Genomic DNA, 24,208 nt, shown 5'->3' with positions numbered 1-24,208 from the left:
GGAGAAGACGAGAAGGTGAAGGTGATATTTCAGGGTCTAATACTCCACCTTCCAGATGTATTAGCCCTGAGCGTTTTTCCGGATGAAGAGAACAAGTATCACGGAAATGACCTTTGGCCCCACAATAGAGGCATAAGCCCAGAGTTCTGCGCCTAGCACGTTCTTCGGGAGATAACTTTGTCCGGCCCAACTGCATATGTTCCTCAGCAGGCAGGGGGTGCTCCTCGGATCGAAGAGAAGGGACTGGGGGCTCAGGCTGCCTAAAGAACGGGGAGTGCTGGCGTCTTTTTTTCCAGGGCCCTCTCCTGAAAGCGAATATTGATCTGGTTACACAAGGTGATGACACTGTCCAGATCAGCAGGAAGGGATCTTCCTGCTAATTCATCCTTCACTCTATCAGAGAGGCCATGTAAAAAGGTTGCAACTAGGGCCTCATTATTCCAGCTCAATTCAGCTGTGAGGATACGGAACTGAAGAGCATACTGTCCCACAGACGTGGACTCTTGACGGAGACGTAAAAGAGCGCTAGCCACTGAGGAGACACGACCTGGTTCCTCGAAGATATTCCGAAAAAGTTTCAAAAAATCAGACAGGCTAGAAACCACTGGATCATTCAGTTCCCACAGATGGGCGGCCCAGGCTAAGGCCTCGCCGGACAGGAGGGATATGATATATGCGACTTTTGCCAGATCGGACAGGAAGTTTTGGGGCAGAAGTTCAAAATGAATTGTGCACTGGCTAAGGAACCCCCTGCAAGCCTTGGTGTCCCCAGAGAAACGGACCGGAGCTGGTAGTTGTAAAGAATGTGTGGCTGCGACTGATGCGATAGGTGCAGCGGCAGATATCGGTTGAGGTTGTTGAACCGGGGGTCCTAATGAGGCCTGAACCTGTTCAAAACGGGATGCCAAATCCTGAAGGAATCGCATCACCTGGGTCTGATGCGATTCTTGGGTCTCAAGTCTGCGAACTAAGCTCTGCAATGGATCATCTGCAGAAAGCGGCACGTCAGCCGGGTCCATGGCTGATCAAACTGTCAGGTCACCTTGAGGCGAGGTGACAGGTGCACACCGAAGGATCAGGAGTGCACCGCAAGGTTGTGGACCCTACGGCTGACTGCTGCAGACGAGGGACAGATCCCACTGAGGTTAGAGCGTAAGATTCCCTGGGGTGCGGAGTCTAAGAGCCAGCAGGGGTTCACCAGAGCCTCGAGTGGTGAGGATGGACATGGCTGCAACTGGCTCCAGGTCACGACCCCCAGGGTCCCCCAGCTCACACCAACAGTAGGCAACAGGAGGATAGGGATGGAGAGGGACAAAGCCAAGGTCAGGGCCACAAGCAGACAAGAATAGTCGGGAACACGCCAAAAGGTCAGGATCACAGGCAAACAGGGATAGTCAAAACACGCCAAAGTCGGTAACGGAAAACAGTAGAAGAGCACACGGCAGGAAACTAACACACAAAGGAATACACAATGGTTGATCAGCACTGATGGCCTGCAGTGCACAGGTTAATATAGGGCTCCCTGATAGGGCCTGGGGTGGAGCCATGCTTAGAGGAGAGGTTATAAAAACCACCAGGTGGAAGTGGCTGGCTTCTTAGTCTGAAGACATGAGGGGAGGTAAGCAAACACAGGAAGATCACTGCATAACCATGACAGCGGGACCCTCTCCCACAACGCCGCAGATATCCGAGGTACGCAGCACATCCTGTTGATCCTAGACCCCGTCACCCTACCTCTCCGGAAGATTAAGGAAACTCTGAGAAACCCTTTGGAAGTATTTCACTGCTCATTGTATGACTAGCACCCACTCAGTATCTATGCCTGCCCCTCCTCTCCTGGACAGGCCGCATTTTTTCTTTTTTGGGGAAGTTTTTCTTTTTTGTTATCCCCTCCCCTCATCTTACTTGTTCCTCCATATATTCTGCTGGCTATGCCACGATGGGAGATGGGCTGGTTGGCTACATCCACCTATACCTCAAGACAGCTGGTGCACTAAACTGATGGACCTTCTCCCTGCCCTTTGCTAGTGTTTTATACTTGGCTGGGGTTCGGGAGAGGCAATGGAGCAGCAGGCAGCTAATGTTTGATTTAATTATGCAACTGTTGAGTTTCTAATATACTTTACTGTACAGGTCTACTCTCCAGGTGTTTAGTGGTAATGGCCCACCTGGATATGGATGGAGGGGCGACAGATGGACTGACAAGGTCTGCGGTCTCTTGCCACTATCCACGTGGGCTTCCAAAGATGTCTATTCACATTTTTTTATACACCGGATAGTTTCAACCCAACATGTTCTCAGTATTGATACACGGATTTGATCTCGGAGCCCCATGTTGGGGTAAGTAGACAACTTATGTTGCAAATGTTTGCTCCCACCCCGTGAGGTGTCTCACGGACTGATATCTCCTCTGCAGAGGGGCGGGGGCCGGACTGGTCGCCCCCCTTCATGGAGGACCTCATGTGTGTTCTGTTTTAGTGTTTTGTTATACTGATGTGCCTCAGAAGAGTTGTACATGCCTGTTATGCTACTGGGCTCACGGCTCAGGTTCTCCGCTTCGACCCTCCACCCTCAATAGGCCGGGCACGAATAGTGCCTATTTACGTGAATTTTTACGTGGTGTCCCGTTCTCGTGGACCCCTTAGATTTACTAGGCTCCTTCCTTAGGTGTCCTCCTTTATTAGTTTTGTACTTGTACACTTTTTTCTATAAGTTTCTACTTTCCTCCCCCCCCCCCCACTGTCTATACCCTGATTCTCTTATCCTCATTCCACCATGGCCCACACGGTACTATCTCGTCCTCGTCTGAAATGCGGCTCTTACAATGTTAATGGCCTCAATATTGCATCCAAGAGAGGTCAAATCCTCTACCAAATGCATAAACAGCAGGTCAAAGTGTTACTGTTACAGGAAACACATTTCCACATACACTCCACCCCTTCCTGCTCCAACAGATACTTCAACAGATGGTTCCACAGTACAAACCCCTCTCAGAAAACTAAGGGCGTCTCTATTGCCTTCCACAAAACGCTCCCGATTGACCTGATAGATCAGCTCTCTGACCCCCAGGGGAGGTATGTATTTGTGAAGTTCTCTCTATGGTGCACCAAATTCACTGTAGTCAACCTCTACCTACCAAATACTAACCAAATCTCGACTGCTTTGCGATACATGAAGATCTTGTCAGACTTTGCAGAAGGTAAGCTAATCATAGGTGAGGATTTTAACGCCCCCCTAGACCCACTCTTGGACTCTTCAACCTCTCACTCGTCCATCTCCTTTACTAAGTTGAGGGCTTTTAAGCGGGCCATATACGACCTCCATTTAATTGACATCTGGCGGGTTCTGTTTCCAACGACTTGCAATTATACCCATTTCTCACAGGTTCATCACTCCTCTAGTTGTATCGACTACTTCCTTCTGCACCATAGCTGCTTAGATTGGTCACCTGAATGTGAAATAGACTCAATGGTCTGGTCTGACCACTCGCCTATTTACTTGACACTATCGATCCCTTCCACACCGGTGAGGGAATGGACATGGAGGCTGAATGATTCCCTTCTCGCGAACCCTGAATGTTCCCACAAGGTTTCAGAAACCATATCTAATTTCTTAATGGATCATGCCTCGGACACCACTTCACTACCCTTTCAATGGGAGGCGCTTAAAGCTGTCCTACGAGGAATATTTATTCAGGTGGGGACCCGCATGAAAAAGACTTGTTCAGCTGCAGTAACCTCTGCATCTCAAAAGCTTTGTGACCTTGAGACCCAGCATAAACGAGCCCCTATGCTAGCGACCCTGACAGAGGTCTCATTGGCCCGATCCCAACTCAGGGACCTGTACGAGGCCTCAGCTCGTACGTATGCGGACAGACTTGCTTTGCATCGGTACCGATTCCAAGATAAATGCGGTAGACCGTTGGCTCGCACCCTTCACCCAAGCACGCCTTCCACATTTATACCTCATATTTGGGCCCCCTCTGGAGAAATGCTTAACGAGCCCTCCAGGATATCACAAACATTCCGAGATTTCTACCAAACACTATACAATCTACCCCCCAGCGTCACTTCTAGCCCATCCCATACTCCTGAGCCCAATGGACAGTCCTATATTGAGGAAACTGAGCTCCCTATACTAGATGGCAATACTATAGATACTGTATATATACTGTAAATACTATAGAAGAGTTAGAGCAAGTAATCAGAGTGGATGAAGTAGTAGGAGCGATAGCGGCCACCCCATCCGGTAAAAGCCCAGGTCCCGATGGTTTTACCCCTAAATTCTACAAAACATTTGCTCCTCAACTGACCCCCTTTATGGCTAAGGTGTTTATCTCCCTATCGGAAGGCTCAGCGTTTCCTCCGCAAATGCTCGAAGCCCACATCACCATTATCCCAAAACCAGATAAGGACCCTACCTTGTGCGCGAATTATAGGCCCCATTCGTTAATTGGAGTGTACCTGAAAATATATGCCTAAATATTAGCTACAAGAATGCAACCGCTACTCCCCCGCCTTATACATCTGGATCAGGTGGGTTTTGTAAGTGGCCGCGAGGCAAGGGATAACACCTTGAAAACCCTGCTTCTTACCGACTATGCCCGCACCCACAAAATCCCTCTCTGCCTTTTGACGGTCGATGCCGAAAAAGCATTCGACCGGGTTGACTGGAAGTTCCTTCGCATGTCTCTGCAGCAGATAGGCCTGGGACCCAGAATGCTATCCCGAATTATGTCCCTTCACTCCTCACCCTCCGCCAGAATTCGGGTAAATGGTTCACTGTCGCCTATATTTGCCATTCATAATGGGACACGACAGGGCTGTCCTCTATCTCCCCTTCTTTATGTCCTTGTCATGGAACACCTAGCAATAGCCTTACGCAATAACCCAAATATCTCTGGTGTTTCGATAGGCCCCACTCATTCCAAGCTTCGCGGATGACCTGCTGTTGTTTGTAACCCAACCCCATATATCTTTACCACATATAATGCAGGAATTTGTGAGGTTTGGCGTGCTGAGCAATTTCAAAGTAAACCATACTAAGTCGGAAATCCTGAACATCTCGCTGTCCCGGGACGTCCTTCGCCAGGTTGCCGCTGGGTACCCGTTTGAAACCGGCTCTACCTCCATCCGCTACCTCGGAATCCAAATACCCATGGAAAGCTCCCAAGTATTCTCGTTGAATTATGCACCCCTTCTGCTTAAAACCAAGACGGATCTCTCAAACTACACAAAGAAACGCTTATCATGGCTAGGTAGAGTGAATGCCCTAAAAATGGACGTCCTCCCTTGATTTCTCTATCTATTCCAAACAATTCCTATTTCCATACCCTCCTGGTTTTTCAAGAAGCTCCGCCAACTATTCTTCTCCTTTATTTGGGGAGGGGCTCGTCTCCGGATATGCTGTGAGACCTTATCGCTCCCCAAGATTCGTGCCGGGGCTGGAGCCTCAGATGCCTCCTTATACTATAGAGCAGCTGTGCTCACGCGTATACTTAACTGGTTCCATCATTCCTCTTCCAAATTGTGGGTGCAGATAGAGAGCCATATTAACCAACTAGATCTCCGTGCTTTGCCGTGGACACCTACTGAATTCTTGAAAGGAGAGATACCCCTGAGCGACCTCACCCAACAAACCATACAAATTTGGACCCGTATGAACTCCTCTAAGACCCTATCTCCCCTGAAGGGACCCATGACCCCTCTGTTTGGGACTCCGGCTTTTCCACCGGCCCTCCGGGGCGCAAGTTTTGGTCCTTGGTGTAAGGAGGACCACAGACGACTTGTCCAAGTCCTACGTTCACACCCCTCTCTGACTCATGACGTTCCCTCAAACCCATTTCCTCATGCCTCGACGCACTGGCTGCAGAGGCAACAGGTGATTTCCTTCATTCACACCTTCCCATCATTACCTGATGTACTCACTGACTTAACAGACTTGGAGAGCATGTTGCTCCAGGCCACCCCCCCTACGCATGTAGTCTCTCAATTATACTCTCTCTTACACATGGCTTATAATCCTGACCTTCCCCCATACACACAGGCATGGAAGGAAGACATGGGCCTTTCCATCTCGCCTGTAGATTGGCAAAAATGCTTCATACTGACTCACAAAATGTCCTTAGCCTCCAATTCCCAAGAAAAGGGGTTCAAGCTGTTGACCCGTTGGTACAGATGCCCTTCGACGTTACACCGGATAAACTCGGCGCTTCCGGATACTTGCTGGCGTTGCTGGGAACCCTACTTCACATTTGGTGGGAATGCCCCCCTGTAAGGAAGTTCTGGCAAAAGATCCTCTACTTGTACTGCAGACTCATGGCGACCTCAGTCACACCCTCTCCTGAGGTGGTTCTGCTATCTCTGCTCCCAGGCTCACTTAAGTCAGTCAAGAAGGACGTTCTGCGTCACTTTTTGGCTGCTGCTAGAATGGTGCTGCCCAGACATTGGAAGTCGGCGGGCATGCCTTCCCTGGGGGATTGGGCAATTGAAGTGGACCGAATTAATAGTTTGGAACGAATGTTGGCGCAGGAAATGGGTAGGGAGGAACAATTCTCCAACACGTGGACCTCATGGACTATGTTCCCCTTTTTTCTCAGAATTTATCCCATGGGCCACAGAGGACTCTACCTGTGTAATCAGGGTGGAATGTCTACCTTTTGATCCCTAAGCTCTTTACTGTCCTGACCCCTCTTTTCTTACTCTTCCCCCCCCCTACATGTTGCAGTACTACTCAAGTATTTATTACTTGACCTCTAGTCTCATTAGACCGGAATGGTGACACACACAGAGCTTCCCCTCCAGAGAGAACGTGGCCAGATTAAGAACAAGAGCCCTAGCCTACCTGTAATGAGTGGGCCTCACTCGTAGAGAGGATAGTGGGGCACACATACCTACTTTAACTTGGACTAGACATTGTAGATATACAAGCTCTTACATTATACTAGACAATCCGAAGCTCGACATCGTATTTTGACCCCATGATTGTGTGACACCATTGTAACAAAGCTGATTTTTACTGATTAAGTATCATTGTACATCAAACCTGTTTGTTTACTTTGCACTTTCTCTATCTTACTTTCTTTATATCAATAAAATTAAGATTGAATTAAACATTGCTGGACCCTGGAGACATAAAATGTTAGTAAAATTACAGTTAAATCATAAATAATTATTTTTATTTTGTGTCTTGTTTTTATATTTCAATTACCTGTGCATACAGGTGGAGTGGTTAGGGGTCTTAGGGACCCCTAGAACCCATACATCAGAGAGGCAGTGATACCCTGCTTATCCCATTGGGAGAAAGGTAGGTGGTGCATAAGCCCCACCCTTGCCAGGTGCCAAAGAGCCTAGTGCTTGCCAGCATCGACTAGAGTGCCTTGAGTGATCCTCTGTTTTTGAAGGAACCCCCCTGGCAAACCTCCCCTAATACTGAAGGTCATGTGGGCTGGGATCAGCATAGCAGTGAGACTGCAGAGGCCCCAGAGTGCAGGAGGTCGAAGGGAACACGAGAAAGTTACTACAAAGGCTCTGGGATTGCAACAGGAAGGAGTCTGGACCTGTGTGAGTTCCCAGAGAACACCAGGGAGAGTGGAACAGGTCCCCCTAAATAAGACCTGTAAGCCTAGTTGACTTTTCTTACTATATAGCAAGGGTGTCACCAACATCTGGTGAGTGTAGAGTGAATAAACCATTGCACGTGGGGGAAACACGGGGGGTACTTTGGAAACAAGGCATGAAGCACTTTATATTGCACAAAAAGACTTTTTGATTCTACAGTGTCACTTTATTTATGAAGCATGCTTTGGGATATTGTTTGCTATCACCATCATAGTGGTATTCATAGTACTCACTATAGTATTTTTAGTATAAATATTAAGTTTATGCACTAGCAAATGCTGCCTGTTTCTTATTCATGTTTGTTAATCCGGTTGGATAGCATAAACAGCGCCTGCTTATATCCTATTTATAAATGTTGGATATTTTTTGGTAGATCACCTAGACGTGGGTGTCTTTTATTTTTTACATGTTTTATCTTGCTAAATAAAATTAGTTTTTTTAAACATGTGGAGAATCTTTGTTGATGTGCCTACAAACTCCCCTTCCATTGGAGGGTATTCTTCTAATCAGGCTAGAAATAACTAGGTTTTCTGATTACAACATATGGCTACAAGGTTTACAACCTCTTTAAAACTGGTATGTACAGTTATTAATATGGCGTATATAATACAAAAAGATACAATCAAGTTTGATCCTTGGGTTATTTTATTTCACCTTACTTCCCAATCAATATCTAGATATAAAAATGAAATAATCTTGCATTTGTTAGACACAGCAAAATCCTTAATACCTATGTATTGGAAGCAAAAGTCTATACCGAACTTAGCTTACGAAAAATAGATGATATGTTATAAGGAAGAATTTAGGTACAATACCATGGGTATGGCTGACAAACATTTAAAGATATGGGCATGTTGGTTTGATTTTAAAAAGACTTCGTTATATTATAATACAATATTAGATCCCTGATATTATAGTATTCTAATGATATATAGTTGTTAGTAGGGATGAGCCGAACACCCACCAGTTTGGTTCGCACCAGAACATGTGAACAGACAAAAAAATGTGTGTGAACATGCAAACACTATTAAAGTCTATGGGACACTAACGTGAAAAATCAAGTGTTCATTTTAAAGTCTTATGATAGTAGTAGGTGTGGTTGAAAAAAAAAACACAAGTCCATCAAGTCCAACCTATGCATTGCCATAAAAAGTGTATGGGGACCCGGGTACTGCCCCAGGGGACATGTATCAATGCAAAAAAAAGTTTTTAAAAAGGATGTTTTTTCAGGAACAGTGGTTTTAATAATGCTTGAAGTAAAACAATAAAAATGTCCCATGTTTATAACAGTACCGCAACAAAATTTTATTTCTAAAGGAAAAAATTACATTTAAAATTGCTTGCGGTTGTAATGTATTGCCGAATTCAGGCAATATGGATAAAAATCATTGAGAAAAACGGCATGGGCCCCCCCCCCCCCAGTCCATACCAGGCCCTTTAGGTCTGGTATGGATATTAAGGGGAACTCCATGCCAACATTTTTTTAAAAATAGAGTGGGGGTCCCCCCGAAATCCATACCAGACCCTTATCCTAGCATGCAACCTGGCAGGCCACAGGAAAAGGGGGGGTGAGAGAGTGCCCCCCCTCCTTAACTGTACCAAGCCACATGCCCTCAACATGGGGAGCGTGCTTTGGGGGGCCCAAAGCATCTTATCCCCATGTTGATGGGGGGACAAGAGCCTCATCCCCACAAGCCTTGCCCGGTGATTGTGGGGGTCTGCGGGCTGGGGATTATCGGAATCTGGAAGCTCCCTTTGACAAGGGGGCCCCCAGATCCAGCCCCCCCCATGTGAATGGGTAGGGGTACAATGTACCCCTACCCATTCACCAAAAAAGTAAAAACAACAGGAGACAGTTTTTGACAATCCCTTTATTAAAAAAAAAAATGCCCATCCATCTTCAATCACGGTGCCCGTCCTGAAAAATATAAAAAACAAAGCAAAAAACTCTGCCTCGATGGGAGGTGTCCCACTGACTGCTGTCTTTTCGCGGTGACAGCTGTTATATAGGCAAGGGCGAGGCCACCCGGTGATGTAAAAGCTGTCACCGTGAAAATACTGCAGTCGGTGGGACGCCTCCCATCGAGGCAGAGTTCTTTTTTCTATTTATTGGGGTCTGTCAGCGCCATGATTGAAGATAGATGGACATCGCGGGACACTTTTTTTTTTAAATAAAGGAATTGTCAAACTGTCTGCTGTCGTTTTAACTTTTTCGACACTTTTTTGGTGAATGGGTAGGCCCCTACCCATTCACATGGGAGGGGTGGTATCTGGGGGCCCCCAGATTCCGATAAGCCCCCCACCCACAGACCCCCGACAACCACCAGGCAAGCATTGTGAGGATGAGGCCCTTGTTCTCATCAACGTGGGGACAAGGTTCTTTGGGGGGAAACCAAAATTCCCTCCTTATGTTGAGGGAATGTGGCCTCGTATGGTTCAGGAGGGGGGAGGCTCTCTCACCCCCCCTTTTCCTGCGGCCTGCCAGGTTGCATTATTGTACAAGGGTCTGGTATGGATTTTGGGGGGACCCATACATAATTTATTTTTCTTTTGGTCCTGGTTCCCCTAACCACTTCAATACACTGTGTTTTATATATATATATCAAATACACTGCCACTAACTAACTTGCCTGCCTAATCTAGCTCAATCTATTTCCAACCACACACTAAACACAGCCACTATGTAAGAAGCCTTATATAGTGTGGGGCGTGGACTTAGTCCCCCTGAGCCATGATTGGCCAAAGGCACCCATATATTTTCTTGATCATACATCACGGGACACAGGAGCTTCATTAGATAGTGGGTTATATAGGCACCTCTGGTGATTGGACACTGGTTAACCCCAATTAAGGAGAATTAAGGAGAATTCCTCCCCTATATAACCTCTCTCATATGGGAGGCACCTCAGTTTTTTCGCCAGTGTCTATGGTGGTTGGTCACGTAAAACTTTAGCTCTGTACAGGTCCCTGCGGGGGCCTAAGGGCTACAACAAACCGGATCCATACCTCTGGCCGATATTTGACTCCCAAGATGGTATGGTACCCGGGCCTCGTCAGCCGGAGAAACGAGGTTTGGCCTGTAAGTCCTCTCCTATTGGAAGACTGGGCTCTGGGAAAACCAGACTTGGTGTACTGTTTACACAGAGCACACAAAAGTTTCTGGCAGAGTCTTTTACATGGTCCAGGTAGGAGGCTCTTCCGAGAAAGAGCCCCAGATAAACCTGAAGGTTGGCTAACACTTCCCGCCGTGATGGGTGAAGGCTGGAATTTGTCTGTTTCAGCAATTCCTGCGGCGAGGACAGGTAAGGGAAGTTAATCCTATATATATAATTATATGATGGATTTCTTAAATTTTGAGTAGTTGTATGTCTTACCTGGTTTCCACCACTAGAGTGAGTAAGAGCAGCCTGATGCATACTTACATGCCTTTCAGTACAAACGCTCAGTGAAGCCTGGTTCTCCAGCTGTCTCACGTCTCCACTGCAGTCCCTGCCACAACAAGGTAATACAGGGGCCCCACGTAGTCTGGGGGTCCCACGCAGCTCCGGTGGAGTTCTCCTTTTCCCCCCTGGATTCCGCGGTCCTCCTGGCCTAATAGAGGAGGGGGGAGTGTGGTTGTGAGCTGTGCATGTCAGTGTGCACGGCGCTGTACTGCGCAGGTGGCAGATTTAAAAAGCCCAGAGCGTCAGGGGGCTGTAAGTGGAGACACAGGAGCTGTGGGCAGTAAGCATCTGTGGGGATTGGATCCAGGCAAACCTTAGACACCTACTCAGCATCAGGTTGTGCAGTTTAAGCATATATATTTATTTTGAGACTTTAAGCACAACAGTGATTGCACTTGTACTAGTACCTCTGCTTTGTAGCTTAGGACTATGTCTCCTCGTAAGAGGGTCTCAGGGGGAGGTAACAAAGGCTCTGGTAAATCACCGCCTAGGTCCAGGGGTTTCAAAAGTGCCCGGAAGTTACCACCCCCCCTGCAAGACTAGAGCCAGCCTCTCAGGAGGAGTCAGTGCCCCTGTCAGGTTTTGCAGCCTCTCCTAATGTCCCAGCCCCGGTATATGTCACTGAGGACTCCCTTAGGGCTACATTGGAGGGTTTTGAAGGGAGAATAATGAATTTTATTTCTGCTTCCCTGAAAGATAGCAGGAAAAGGGGTAGATCCCCTCCCTCTGCTGAAATTCCTCTCTCAGATGATTCTTCTGAAAATGAGGAGAGATCCCTGTCTTGGGACAGGGATCAGGAGCAGTCGGATTATTCAGAGGAAGAGGAGAGAGTCCCCTCCTCCCAGGCGCTCAGAAAACAGGTGCAGTATTATACTGAATTGTTGCGTACCACATTCAGAATGCCTGCTGCTGAAGTCGCTACGTCCTCTGTTTCTTCCCTGGGAGTCAGGAAAGCCCCACAGACTGCCTATACCTTTCCAATTCATCCCTTAATGGATGAATTGTTGTATGAGGATTGGGGACATCCCGATAAACTGTTTGCCTCATTTTCCATGACTAGTGCTGTAGTGCAACCTACAGTCGCAGCCGTGGGGTTGTGCCAGTTCCTCAAGGAACAGGTTAAGCAGATGCTTGGGCTCCTTCCCAGCGAGGAAGTAGAGAAATATGCAGAAATGCCTCATATTCTGTGTTTCATGATTGATGCGATTTTGGATTCGGTCCAACAAGCATCACGTTTGTCCCTCATGTGGGTACACATGCGAAGGGCCCTATGGCTAAAGAATTGGGCAGCTGAGCTGTCATGCAAGAGGCATTTGATTGGGTTCCCGTTTAAAGAGGAACGTTTGTTTGGAGAAGAATTAGACAAATTCGTCCAAAAAATTTCAGGAGGTAAATCTACTCTCCTTCCAGTCAAAAGGAGCAAGCGTCCTTCATTCAGGCATGCTCTCTCTCCCGGAGCATCAAGCTCTAAGCAGTGGCGACGGCCTTCTCAACCCTCCTCTATAGGAAAGGCTCAGGGCTGAGCCCAGGGGCAGAAAAAGACTTGGGGGCGGAAGCCTGCCAAGCAGATCCCAAAAACTTCCTTGTGAAGGGACGCCCCCGTTCGGCCGAGTGGGGGGAAGGCTCCTGCAGTTTGCAGGAACCTGGCGGGAAGAGATCCGGGACAAGTGGGTGATCTCTTCGGTATCTCTGGGTTACAGGCTAGAGTTTCAGGAGATTCCACCTTCTCGTTTCCTAAGGTCAAGGATCCCCAGGGATCCAGTAAAGCAAAAAACACTATTTCTGGCCTTAGATCACTTACTATCCCAGGGGGTAATAGTAGAAGTGGACCCAAAAGAACAGGGTTCAGGGTTTTACTCGAATCTCTTCACTGTTCCGAAACCAAATGGAAGTGTCAGACCTATCCTAGATCTGAAGGATCTGAACCGGTTTTTACGCATCCGGTCATTCCGAATGCAGTCAATCCGCACTGTGGTCTCCTCCCTGCAAGGGGGAGAGTTTATGGCATTAATAGACATCAAAGATGCATATCTCCATGTGCCAATTTTTCCCGCACACCAAAAATTTCTAAGGTTCGCAGTAGGGCGGCGCCTTTTTCAATTTGTGGCCTTGCCGTTCGGGCTTGCTACGGCCCCTCGAGTCTTCACAAAGATTCTGGACCCTCTCTTGGCAAACCTAAGGGCTCAGGGTATAGCCGTCATGGCTTATCTAGACGATTTACTTCTCATGGAGAAAACAGTAGCGTTCCTGAACCAAAGCGTTACCAAAACGCTAGAACACCTGGAACGCCTAGGTTGGATTATAAACCTAGAAAAGTCGTCCCTACAGCCTGCCACCAGGTTGGAATACCTGGGTATGATCATTGACACCGCTCAGGGCAAGGTGTTTCTTCCAAGGCCAAAAGCCTTGGTCATTGGGGATCTGGTGCACCTAATTCTGGGCAGGAGATTATCCCCCATTCGGTTGTGCATGAGACTGTTAGGGAAAATGGTCGCCTCCTTCGAGGCCGTCCCATTTGCCCAGTTCCACTCAAGGCCTCTGCAAAGATGCATCCTTGCGGCTTGGAACAGGAAGCCCCAATCCTTGGATCTTCCTATGCGTCTTTTCCCAGGGACACGCAAGAGTCTCATCTGGTGGTTACAAACCAAGAATTTGCTGAAGGGCAAAACTTTTCTTCCTCTTCCATGGAAGATTATCACGACAGATGCCAGCCTGACAGGCTGGGGAGCAGTGTTGGAGGAGATGTGCTCGCAGGGGAAATGGTCTGCGATCGAGAGGCTATTGCCCATAAATGTCTTGGAGATCCGGGCAGTTTATATGGCTCTCATAAAGTGGTCTTACAGACTACGAGGTCTCCCTGTTCGGGTTCAGTCCGACAATGCCACAGCAGTGGCTTATATCAATCACCAGGGCGGTACCAGGAGTCTGGTTGCGCAAAAAGAGGTGAATCGCATACTTTTCTGGGCAGAAAAGCATATTCCGTGTCTTTCTACAGTCTTCATTCCAGGAGTGGAAAATTGTCAGGTGGATTTTCTGAGCCGCCAGCAGTTGTGCCCAGGAGAATGGGCTCTGCGCCCCGACGTGTTTTGGAACATATGTCACAGATGGGGTACTCCAGACGTAGATCTGTTTGCATCCAGGTTCAACAGGAAACTGGACAATTTTGTGTCAAGGACAAGAGATGCACTTGCTCAGGGGTCAGATGCTCTGACAGTTCCCTGGGATCAGTACAATCTGATCTATGCCTTCCCCCCGAGCCCGCTTCTGTCTCGGTTCCTGGGAAGAGTCAAGAGGGAGACAAATTCGGTCCTTTTAGAGGCCCCGGCTTGGCCCAGGCGACCGTGGTATGCAGAGATTATGAAGTTGGCAGTAGGCAGGCCATGGATCCTCCCTCTCCGGCCAGATCTGCTCTCACAGGGTCCAATTTACCATCCTGCTTTACACAGTCTAAATTTGACGGTCTCCAGGCTTATTTATTACAAAATCTGGAGGGCATATGTTTCCTGGTGTGAACTCAGGAAATGGCATCCTAGAAAGTATGTCATTAGCAGGATCTTGGCTTTTCTCCAGTCAGGCCTAGAAATGAATTTGGCCATAAGTACTATCAAGGTGCAGATTTCGGCCCTGTCATTGTTTTTTCAGAAGCCGCTTGCATCGCATTCCCTGGTGCGGGCTTTTATCCAGGGGGCCATGCGGATAAGACCGCCAGTCAAACCTCCGGTATGCCCATGGGATCTGAATTTGGTTCTCTCGGCTTTGCAGGGGCAACCATTTGAACCTTTGCATCTGGCTTCATTAGTTCTCCTGACTAAAAAATTGGTTTTCTTGGTAGCCATATCCACGGCTAAAAGAGTATCAGAGCTAGCAGCTCTTTCCAGCAAGGAGCCGTATCTAATTATTCATAAGGACCGGGTGGTCATGCGTCCCAACAGGTCCTTTCTACCTAAGGTGGTTTCGGGATTCCATTTGAATCAAGACGTAATCCTACCATCCTTTTTTCCGGACCCACAGTCCGCAGAAGAAGAATCTTTGCACACTTTGGATGTGGTTAGAGCAATCAGTATATATCTTCAAGCAACTGCTCAGATAAGGAAAACTGATTTCTTGTTTATTTTGCCGGTGTCAAAATCCACTCTCTCAAGGTGGATTAGACAGATTATATCTCAAGCCTATAGTGTTAAAGTGAAAACCCCTCCTTTTCGGATGAAAGCACACTCTACTAGGGCTGTAAGTGCTTCTTGGGCAGTGCATCACCAGGCTTCCCTGGCTCAGATCTGTAAGGCTGCAACTTGGTCATCAGTCCACACATTCACCAGATTCTATCAGGTGGATGTCAGAGGACAAGAGGATATCGCCTTCGGGCGCAGTGTACTGCAACCTGCAGTTTAGGTCCTCCGGTCCATGGCGGTCTATAATTATGATCTGTGTCTCCCTCCCCTCAATCTGAGCATTGCTTTGGGACATCCCACTATGTAATGAAGCTCCTGTGTCCCGTGATGTATGATCAAGAAAATTGGATTTTTATATACAGCTTACCTGTAAAATCCTTTTCTTGAGAGTACATCACGGGACACAGAGCTCCCGTCCCTCTTGGGTTTTACGTGGTTTCCTATTGCTTTGCTACAAAACTGAGGTGCCTCCCATATGGGAGGGGTTATATAGGGGAGGAATTCTCCTTAATTGGGGTTAACCAGTGTCCAATCACCAGAGGTGCCTATATAACCCACTATGTAATGAAGCTCCTGTGTCCCGTGATGTACTCTCAAGAAAAGGATTTTACAGGTAAGCTGTATATAAAAATCCCATTATTTGAATATATATGGTGCAATAGAAGTTCAATATTCTTGTTATTTGTAATCCCAGGTTTGGAATTAGTCGTAGTGTGGTTGGCATTTCCCCCCCCCCCCCCCCTTTTTTTTCCTTCTCTCGCTTCTTACTTCCTTATTCCTATTCTTTTTCCTTCTCCCCCTTGTTTTTGTTGTTTTGGTAAAAATTGAAAATTCCTCCATAAGCAGAGAAAAAAATAATAAAACTGGTATGTATATGCAGGTATCAACCATAAAGATGAGTTGGCTACAAGTCTCTTTGCCACTAATAAGTGCAAAAAGCAGCCAACTTATATCTATGGTTGATGCCCAAATATGATAGTAGAGTAGCTACTATAGTAGCTTTAAGGAGGCTGTGAATTCTGCTTACTGGAGGTCACACTTGGATAGCTGGAAGTGGGGAATAATATTTTATTTGTATTATTCTATAATACAGTATGTACTTCTACTGACATATTTCCTCATTGCAAGGGGTATTACAGTGGGGATTCTTGCTTACAAAGCCAGCAATAAGTTAAGAACGCTATGTCATCAGAGTGATGTTTTTTTTACAGATGGCACACAAGTCATTAATGTTGTCATTCAATTTTTTTTTTTTTAGATGGCTATGTAAAGAGAAGATATGTTTTACAACTGTAAGTAATGCGTTATTAAAACGTTCAAGAATTATTTACATAATTATTCTGTACCTTTGAATCCACTTGAGTTCAGAAACACTGCATTATGTGTGCTGTTGCTGGAGTCTACAGCAGAAGCCTGTTTCTCTATCATTTAAAAGTCACACATCCAGGTAACAAATGCAAGATGGAACTATCCTACTATTGAGATTAAAGGATGTAATTACCAGATTAAAGGTATGATATGAATAGATACAGTAAGCTAGAAAATTCCCATAGTGGAAGCTTTCCAAATTCACAGGTTGTAACGATAGGCAAATTTCATAAAATAAACCTGTTGTAGAATTTAGATTATACTGGTGACTGAAAATCAGGTACCAAGAGTTGCCTGAACATACCTATTTTACCTTCATAAGTGCCCAGAGAGAGCGCCTGAACCCAGGTACTGAATCTGCTAATTGTAGCTCAGGTTCTAAAGTTGAAGGTCTGCAACACCACACTCCTGTATTTAGTGCAATGCGCTAATCTTTTCTATCAAAACAAAGATGTGTATTTCAGGGGTGTCTATGGTAGAAGCTCTGACTTCAGAGAAAAAAAGCTGAGCTTGCATAATGCATTTCTCAATTTTAGGAGCCAAACTTTAGTTTCAGTTTTAGTTTACAATCTGTGCCATAGAAAAGATGCCTAATTCCATGAACTGATCTTTTTCACTATTGCCATTAGGGATAGGATTCGTATTTTTTTTCCTGGGAAATCAGAAAAAAAAGTGTTACCTGTTGGGCTAAAACACACAACTCTGACCCTAAACACATCTAGAACACCCTAAACACATCTAGAAAGTAGTCAATAAAAAATATTACAGGGGGGAAATTGTGTTTTAGGAAGGATGTTGAAAATTATATTTCCTTTCACCAATATCTTGTAGTACTGGTAATGAGACATGTGAAGATCTAAGCAGGTTGGACAAGCAGAAGAAAATGCAATTAAGACAAAAGAGGAAAAAAAGGATTGCATTATTTATTAGATATATTTTTATTTATTCATTAACTTTGATGGGCTGTATAGAGGCAGCACCAGCATCAGCTAGTGGGTATAAATCATGATGTTAAATATAACATTCATTATTCATTTTAAATCAGAAAAGCAGCAGTATGTTGGATGGGAGCCTGCCAGACAAAACTTGAAATATATTGTGAGCCTGTGGAAAGCACATACTCATTTCTGTGGTGGTGTGTTGTCATTACTCAGAGTACTGTGAGTATCTTCAGAGCGGAATTCCATTTCATGGGAACATCACAGATAATCTGTAAAAAGAGAAGCCCATTTCACAAGGCTAGTAGAGCATTTTAGCAGTTTAAGGTAGGCTAAAATATGTTTTAATTGTCCTAGCCATTTCCAAGCCTATTCCAAACTTAGATTTGTTCTTACATAATGTATACATCACTAAATCTAAAATATAACCAATCAGCGAACTAGAGAGTGTGTATGACTTTCCTTCTGTGCCCAGTGACCATTTTCTTGCACTTGCAACTGGCTATGGTATGCAGTTGGAGAAGACAGAAAGAAAATTAGCCAGTTTGTTGCTAAGGTACAGTATATTTTCTGCAGGTGCTCAATATTGCTGTTCAGGGGCCATTACCACTTACACCTACTGTTTTGAGGGTGCATTGTTATCACTGCTGGTTACCATGCTGATCCAATGAGCCAAAAATATGCCTATATGCCCATTGGTCCATGTGCCAGAGGGATGGAAAAGCAAGTTCAGCTGTTATTTTGGCTGATGGGTTCCCCCTTGCACCAAATCACCACATTGTTCAGAGCACCAAAAAACAAGTTCTTATTGCTGTAGGCAACCCCCTGTTCTCATAATCTGTCAGGCCTAAAGACAAAGGTAATAATTCTGCACATACAGCTATTAGAGGGTAAGCAGGTTCCGCATCTGAAAATGAAAAACTGCTCATACCTCTCACTTCCATGTTTATTAGCCTTAGGGACGGAGACAGCCTTAACCCCAATATCCTATGAGCCATCAAAGTAATGATACCAAAACTGGATCAGGACACACAATCTTGGGCTAACTGTCACCTGATATCCTTGCTGAACTTTTATCTGAAACTGAAACTATTGAATAAAATTCTCGCATCTCGATTGAACAAGGTCATTCATACTCTAATCTACAAGGTTCAGGTGGATTTCGTCCCCTTACATCAAACAGTAGATAACATCTCTTCTCCTTACCCACTATGCAAAGCCTTTGATACTCGCTCCTTGATTTAACTGCGAGCAGTGTTACGCCATAGAGGGTTAGGCGTCAGATGTTTGTGCTGGTTTGACTCCCTATATCGCTCCCCTTCAGCCTCAGTGAAATATATGGGTTATGAGTCTTCCACTTGTATTATATAACCTGTATTATACTCTATCATTAATTACTATCTCTTATGTGCTGCCAAGTTGACATATATGTAACTATTACGTTTTTGGCATGTGTATGTGCAGATATATGAAAATACTTTTTTTTATCTGTTTTTTATATTACAAATAAATAATGTTTACCAACCACTCTACCTCCACAAGTCAATTGCCTAATTTAAAGTGCCACATTCCCCCTTTTTTAATTACGTACTCATACTCGGGATGGAGGTACATATAATGTGCCTCATTTAAAGCCCCAAACTTCCCCACCCCCCTTTTAGATGAGTCTTCCACTTTCTCTATTGCTAGAGCCATGAGGTGGGGCTGCCCCTTGTACCCAATTTTGTTTATTATTGCACTGAAACCTTTAGCTGCCCATATACTTGCTAATCTGAATATACAGGGAGTGGAGCTGTCGGGCGTAACCCACAAGTTGGCAATCTTTCCAGATAAACTGCTTATATATGCCTCCTGTCCACACAGCACCTTGCCAAACCTCGTCTATCTCATGGGCAACTTTGCAGCTATATCGGGTCTTCATATCAACCTGTTCAACTTACAGGCCTTGAATGTTTCTTTAACAGATTCCCTCTACAACTCTTTGCGAACGCATTTTCAATGCCAGTGGACATCTTCACTGCCGTACTTGGAGGTTCATCTTACCTCTTCCTTTCACTCTCTTTATGCCGCTAATTATCCCTCTCTTATATCTTCTATGAAACATCTGCTAGACACTTGGGCTACTCCCCAAATCTCCTGGATGGGCTGTATTCACGCTGTTAAAATGTCTCTCTTTCCAAGCTGCTATATCCATTTAGGGTTCTTCCTGTCCCAGCCCCCCTTGTCCTCCACATATTGCAATGTCGTACCCTAAAATTTATCTGTGGCTTAATAGATCCCTTCTGTATACACCGAAAATTAGTGGGTTGGGGAGGTTGGGAGTTCCCAATATTGCCTATTATTACAAAGCCCAGATTGTTCGCATCGTCCAATTACATGCAGGTAATTCGGCTCCGCTATGGACCTTTATAGATGGCTTAGATATTAATCCAATTCCTCTTTCTCCCATACCATGGATTCCCCCTGTGCATTACCCTAAACCTCTAAACCCGATTCTGATTAACCCATTCCCTCCGAGCGTGCGCAGATGTGCGTACTCGGGTTTCGGGGGTTATACCGGGATGATGCCTGCAGCAGGCATCATCCTGGTACCGTTGTTTAGAATAGGCGGTCGGCTTTCTGAGGATAACAACCGAGGCAGCTTTTAGTTATCCCAGAGGAGTGGGAGGGGACGTCCCCCCTCCCACCGCCTCCCGCCGCTCTTCCCGGGCCTCCCAGTGGCACGGGAGGGCCGATCGACGATCCGGCTCTTCTGGCGGCTAGTGACAGACTGAAACAAAGCCAGAAATTAGTTCCAGACTCCTTGATGTAAACACAGAAGCGACATCACAACATTACTTCCTGTTTACTCGGCTGCCAATGGCGTCGGATTTTAAAAAGTATTCCGATACACTGTTTTCAGTGATCTGAATACTTTGAAGTGCAGACCCCCGATCCCTCCATAAAGAGTACCTGTCACAATCTGTTACTGTCACAAGGGATGTTTACATTCTTTGTGACAGCAATAAAAGTGATCAATTTTTTTTTTTTAAAACACAATTTAATAATATAAAAATAAATAAAATAAATAAGAACATTTTTTTTCAAACCACCCCGTCACCGCGAGCTCACACAGCAAAGAAAACGCATACGGAAGTCTCACCCGCATATGTAAACAGTGTTCAAATCACAAATGTGAGGTATCACCGTGATCGTCAGAGTGAGTGCAATAATTCTAGCATTAGACCTCCTCTGTAACGCTAACCTGGTAACCGTAAAAAAAAATTAAAGCGCCGCCTATGGAGATTTTTAGGTAACAAAGTTTGTTGCCATTCCACGAGCGTGTGCAATTATGAAACGTGACATGTTTGGTATCTATTTACTCAGCGTAACATCATATTTCACATTATATAAAAAAATTGGGATAACTGTACTGTTTTGTTTTGTTTTTTTTATTCATGAAAGTGTCCCTTTTCCCAAAAAATTGTGTTTAAAACACAACAAATACCGTGTGACATAAAATATTGCAACAATCGGCATTTTATCCTCTAGATTCTCTGCTAATATATATATATATAAATATATATATATATAATGTTTGGGGGTTCTAAGTAATTTTGAATGGGTCATGAAAGGGTTAAATATTCTGCATGCCTGATATCCCTGCACCTCCCACTTTTACCACTGTTTAACTGTCCTTTCTTCCCACCGGGGTTGGAAAATTCCTGAAGTTTTCAATGGTGGAAGCACAAAGGTCTCACTATGGTTCATTCTTTGCTCACGGGCAGGAGTATTTGTTCCTACCAATATCTCACGAGATCCCTGAATCGGAATGTTTTCGATATATGCAAATTCGCCACTTTTTGAAGTCTCTAACCAAACACCACGAACACCCATTACTGTACACCACTTTCGAGACCAGATGTCAAACCAACCCTACTACCCAGGGCCTAATCTCTTTGCTGTATTCCTCTATACTGAATAATACTGGATCACACACCCCCCTGTACTGTGACAAATGGGCAAATGACCTTGCCTCTGCTCCACAGCCAGGAGACTGCCGTAAAATGTGCCCTGTTTAAATCTTCATGCAATGTCCTGGCTCTTGAAAATTCTTTCAACGTTATGTCCCGTTGGTACTTTTCCTCAATGTCTACCATCATACTCGTCCAACTGCCTCCGGGGTTGCCCAGATTTGGGAGATAAGAAACACATTTGGTGGACCTGTCCTAAAGTCTGGAGGTTATGGATTAGGCTATATACACTGGTTGATACGGTCTTTCATGTAAATTTACGGAGAGACCCATTGGATGTAATTTTACACAAACCTATAGCAGATGTTACAAGCCAGGAACGTAGCCTAATTACTCACATTTTAATAGCAACGAGATGTTACCTGTCGTGAACGTAGCCTAATTACTCACAATTTTACGGCGACAAAGCAAACTATAGCAAGGTCATGGAAAACACAATTTCTGTGCTTTAACCACTTGCCTACTGGGCACTTAAACACCCTTCTGCCCAGACCAATTTTCAGCTTTCGGTGCTCTCACACTTTGAATGACAATTACTCAGTCATGCAACACTGTACCCAAATGAATTTTTTATCCCTTTTTTCCCACAAATAGAGCTTTCTTTTGGTGGTATTTGATCACCTCTGGGGTTTTTATTTTTTGCGCTATAAATGAAAAAAGACCAAAAATTTTGAAAGAAAACGCATATTTCTTTGTTTCTGTGACAAAATTATGCAAATTATTAATTTTTCTTCATAAATTTATACTGCTACATATCTTTGGTAAAAATAACCCAAATTAGTGGATATTTTTTGGTCTTTGTGAAAGTTAGAGAGTCTACAAGCTGTGGTGCAAATCATACAAAATTTATCACATCTGATGTACTGGTGGTCTATCTCACTTCTTGCGACCCGAACAAGCCAGGAAAGTACAAATACCCCCCAAATGACCCCTTTTTGGAAAGTAGACATTCCAATGTATTTAGTAAGAGGCATGGTGAGCTTTTTGATGTTGTCATTTTTTTCCCACAATTCTTTGCAAATTAAGATTTTTCATTTTTTTTATTTTTTTCCACAAAATTGTCATTGTAATAGGTTATTTCTCTCACATGACATGTGTATACCACAAATGACACCCCCAAAAAATTCTGCTACTCCTCCTGAGTATTACAATACCCCATGTGTGGGACTTTTTCACAGCCTGGCCACTTAGAGAGACCCAACATGCAGGGAGCGCCATCACGTGTTCTAGGAGCATAAATTACACATCTAACTTGTTGACTACCTATTACACTTTTGAAGGCCCTGGAGCACCAGGACAATGACACGTGACACTGATGGCACGGATACGTGGCACTGATGACACGTGGCACTGATGACAGATGGCACTAATATGGGGCACTAATGACAGATGGCACTTATACGTGGCACTGATGACATATGGCACTTATACGTGGCACTGATGACATGTGGCACTAATACATGGCACTGATGACAGATGGCACTAATACGTGGCACTGATGACAGATGGCACTAATACATGGCACTAATACGTGGCACCGATGACAGATGGCACTAATACGTGGCACTGATGACGCGTGATACTGATGACAGATGGCACTGATAAGTGGCATTGATGACACGTGACACTGACAACAGATGGCACGTGACACTGACAGGTGGCACTGATGACAAATGGCACTGATACGTGGCACTGATGACAGATGGCACTAATATGTGGCACTGATGACAGATGGCACTATGTGGCACTAATGACACGTGGCACTGATGACAGATGCACTTATACGTGGCACTGATGACAGATGTCACTGGGGACAAATGGCACTGACAACAGGTGGCACTGGGGACAGATAGCACTAACATGTGGCACTGGGGACAGATAGCACGGGCAGGTGGCACTGGGGAGGATGGCACTGGGCAAGGATGGCACTGGGCGAGGATGGCACTGGGGCGGATGGCACTGGGGGAGGATGGCACAGGGGCGCATGGCACTTTTTTTAACTTTTTTTTTTTACACTTACGGCCGCTGCAGACGTTTATCTCTCCCTTCTTACACGCTGTCTGTGTGAGGAGGGAGAGCGGCACTGAGAGAACATATGAGATTATCTCTCATTGGACACGCCGATCGTGCTGTAAACGGCCACTGTGATTCACCGTTTACAGCGATCTGTGACTGGCTGTGTCCGAGGGACACGGGCAGCACAGAACTTCTCCGATGCGTGCATTGCGGAAGTAAACAGGAGGACGTCCAGGGATGGCCTCCCAGCAGTTAGCGTCCGCTCTGTGGCCGTCTTTCGGCTATAGGGTGGGCGCAAAGCAGTTAAAGAGGTTAAAAATCGGTTCATGGCATGCTCATTAACGAAAAGGTTGATGGCGATCCCAAGAATTTTCTTCTGGCCCATATCCTTCCCATTGGACCAGATATTGTAGCTTGTTTCTAAAGATCCTGGAATCAATAATCTTTTCCACCACAAATTCTACTTCACCCTGTATCTCAACAGGTGGAGGAGGTGGAAGAATTCTTCCAGAAAAGGGAAGGAATCTGTTGGTAACAGAAGGAATTGTAGTTGAGATAGGAAGATCAGTAATAAAAACTGATTCCTGTTGTTTAAATAAAAAGGACTTTGAGAAGTGGAGCTATGTTTAGAATTGTTATATG

The 24,208-nt window shown here is 45.3% G+C and overlaps 1 protein-coding gene across 1 annotated transcript in view; it reads left to right on the top strand.

Annotated features, from left to right (window-relative positions):
* Positions 1 to 24,208, top strand: part of LOC143974426 (FYN-binding protein 1-like) — a 449,689-nt gene that overhangs the window by 348,878 nt on the left and 76,603 nt on the right. The window contains exon 14 of the mRNA XM_077475803.1: positions 16,490 to 16,523. Within this exon, the coding sequence (XP_077331929.1) occupies positions 16,490 to 16,523 (34 nt within the window). The remainder of the gene's footprint in view (positions 1 to 16,489; positions 16,524 to 24,208) is intronic.

Source organism: Lithobates pipiens, unplaced genomic scaffold (assembly GCF_037356315.1).
Source record: "Lithobates pipiens isolate NorthernLeopardFrog02 unplaced genomic scaffold, aLitPip1_a1.2 Scaffold_13, whole genome shotgun sequence".
NCBI classification, from domain to species: Eukaryota; Metazoa; Chordata; class Amphibia; order Anura; family Ranidae; genus Lithobates; species Lithobates pipiens.
This window is presented reverse-complemented; position numbering and strand designations above follow the sequence as displayed.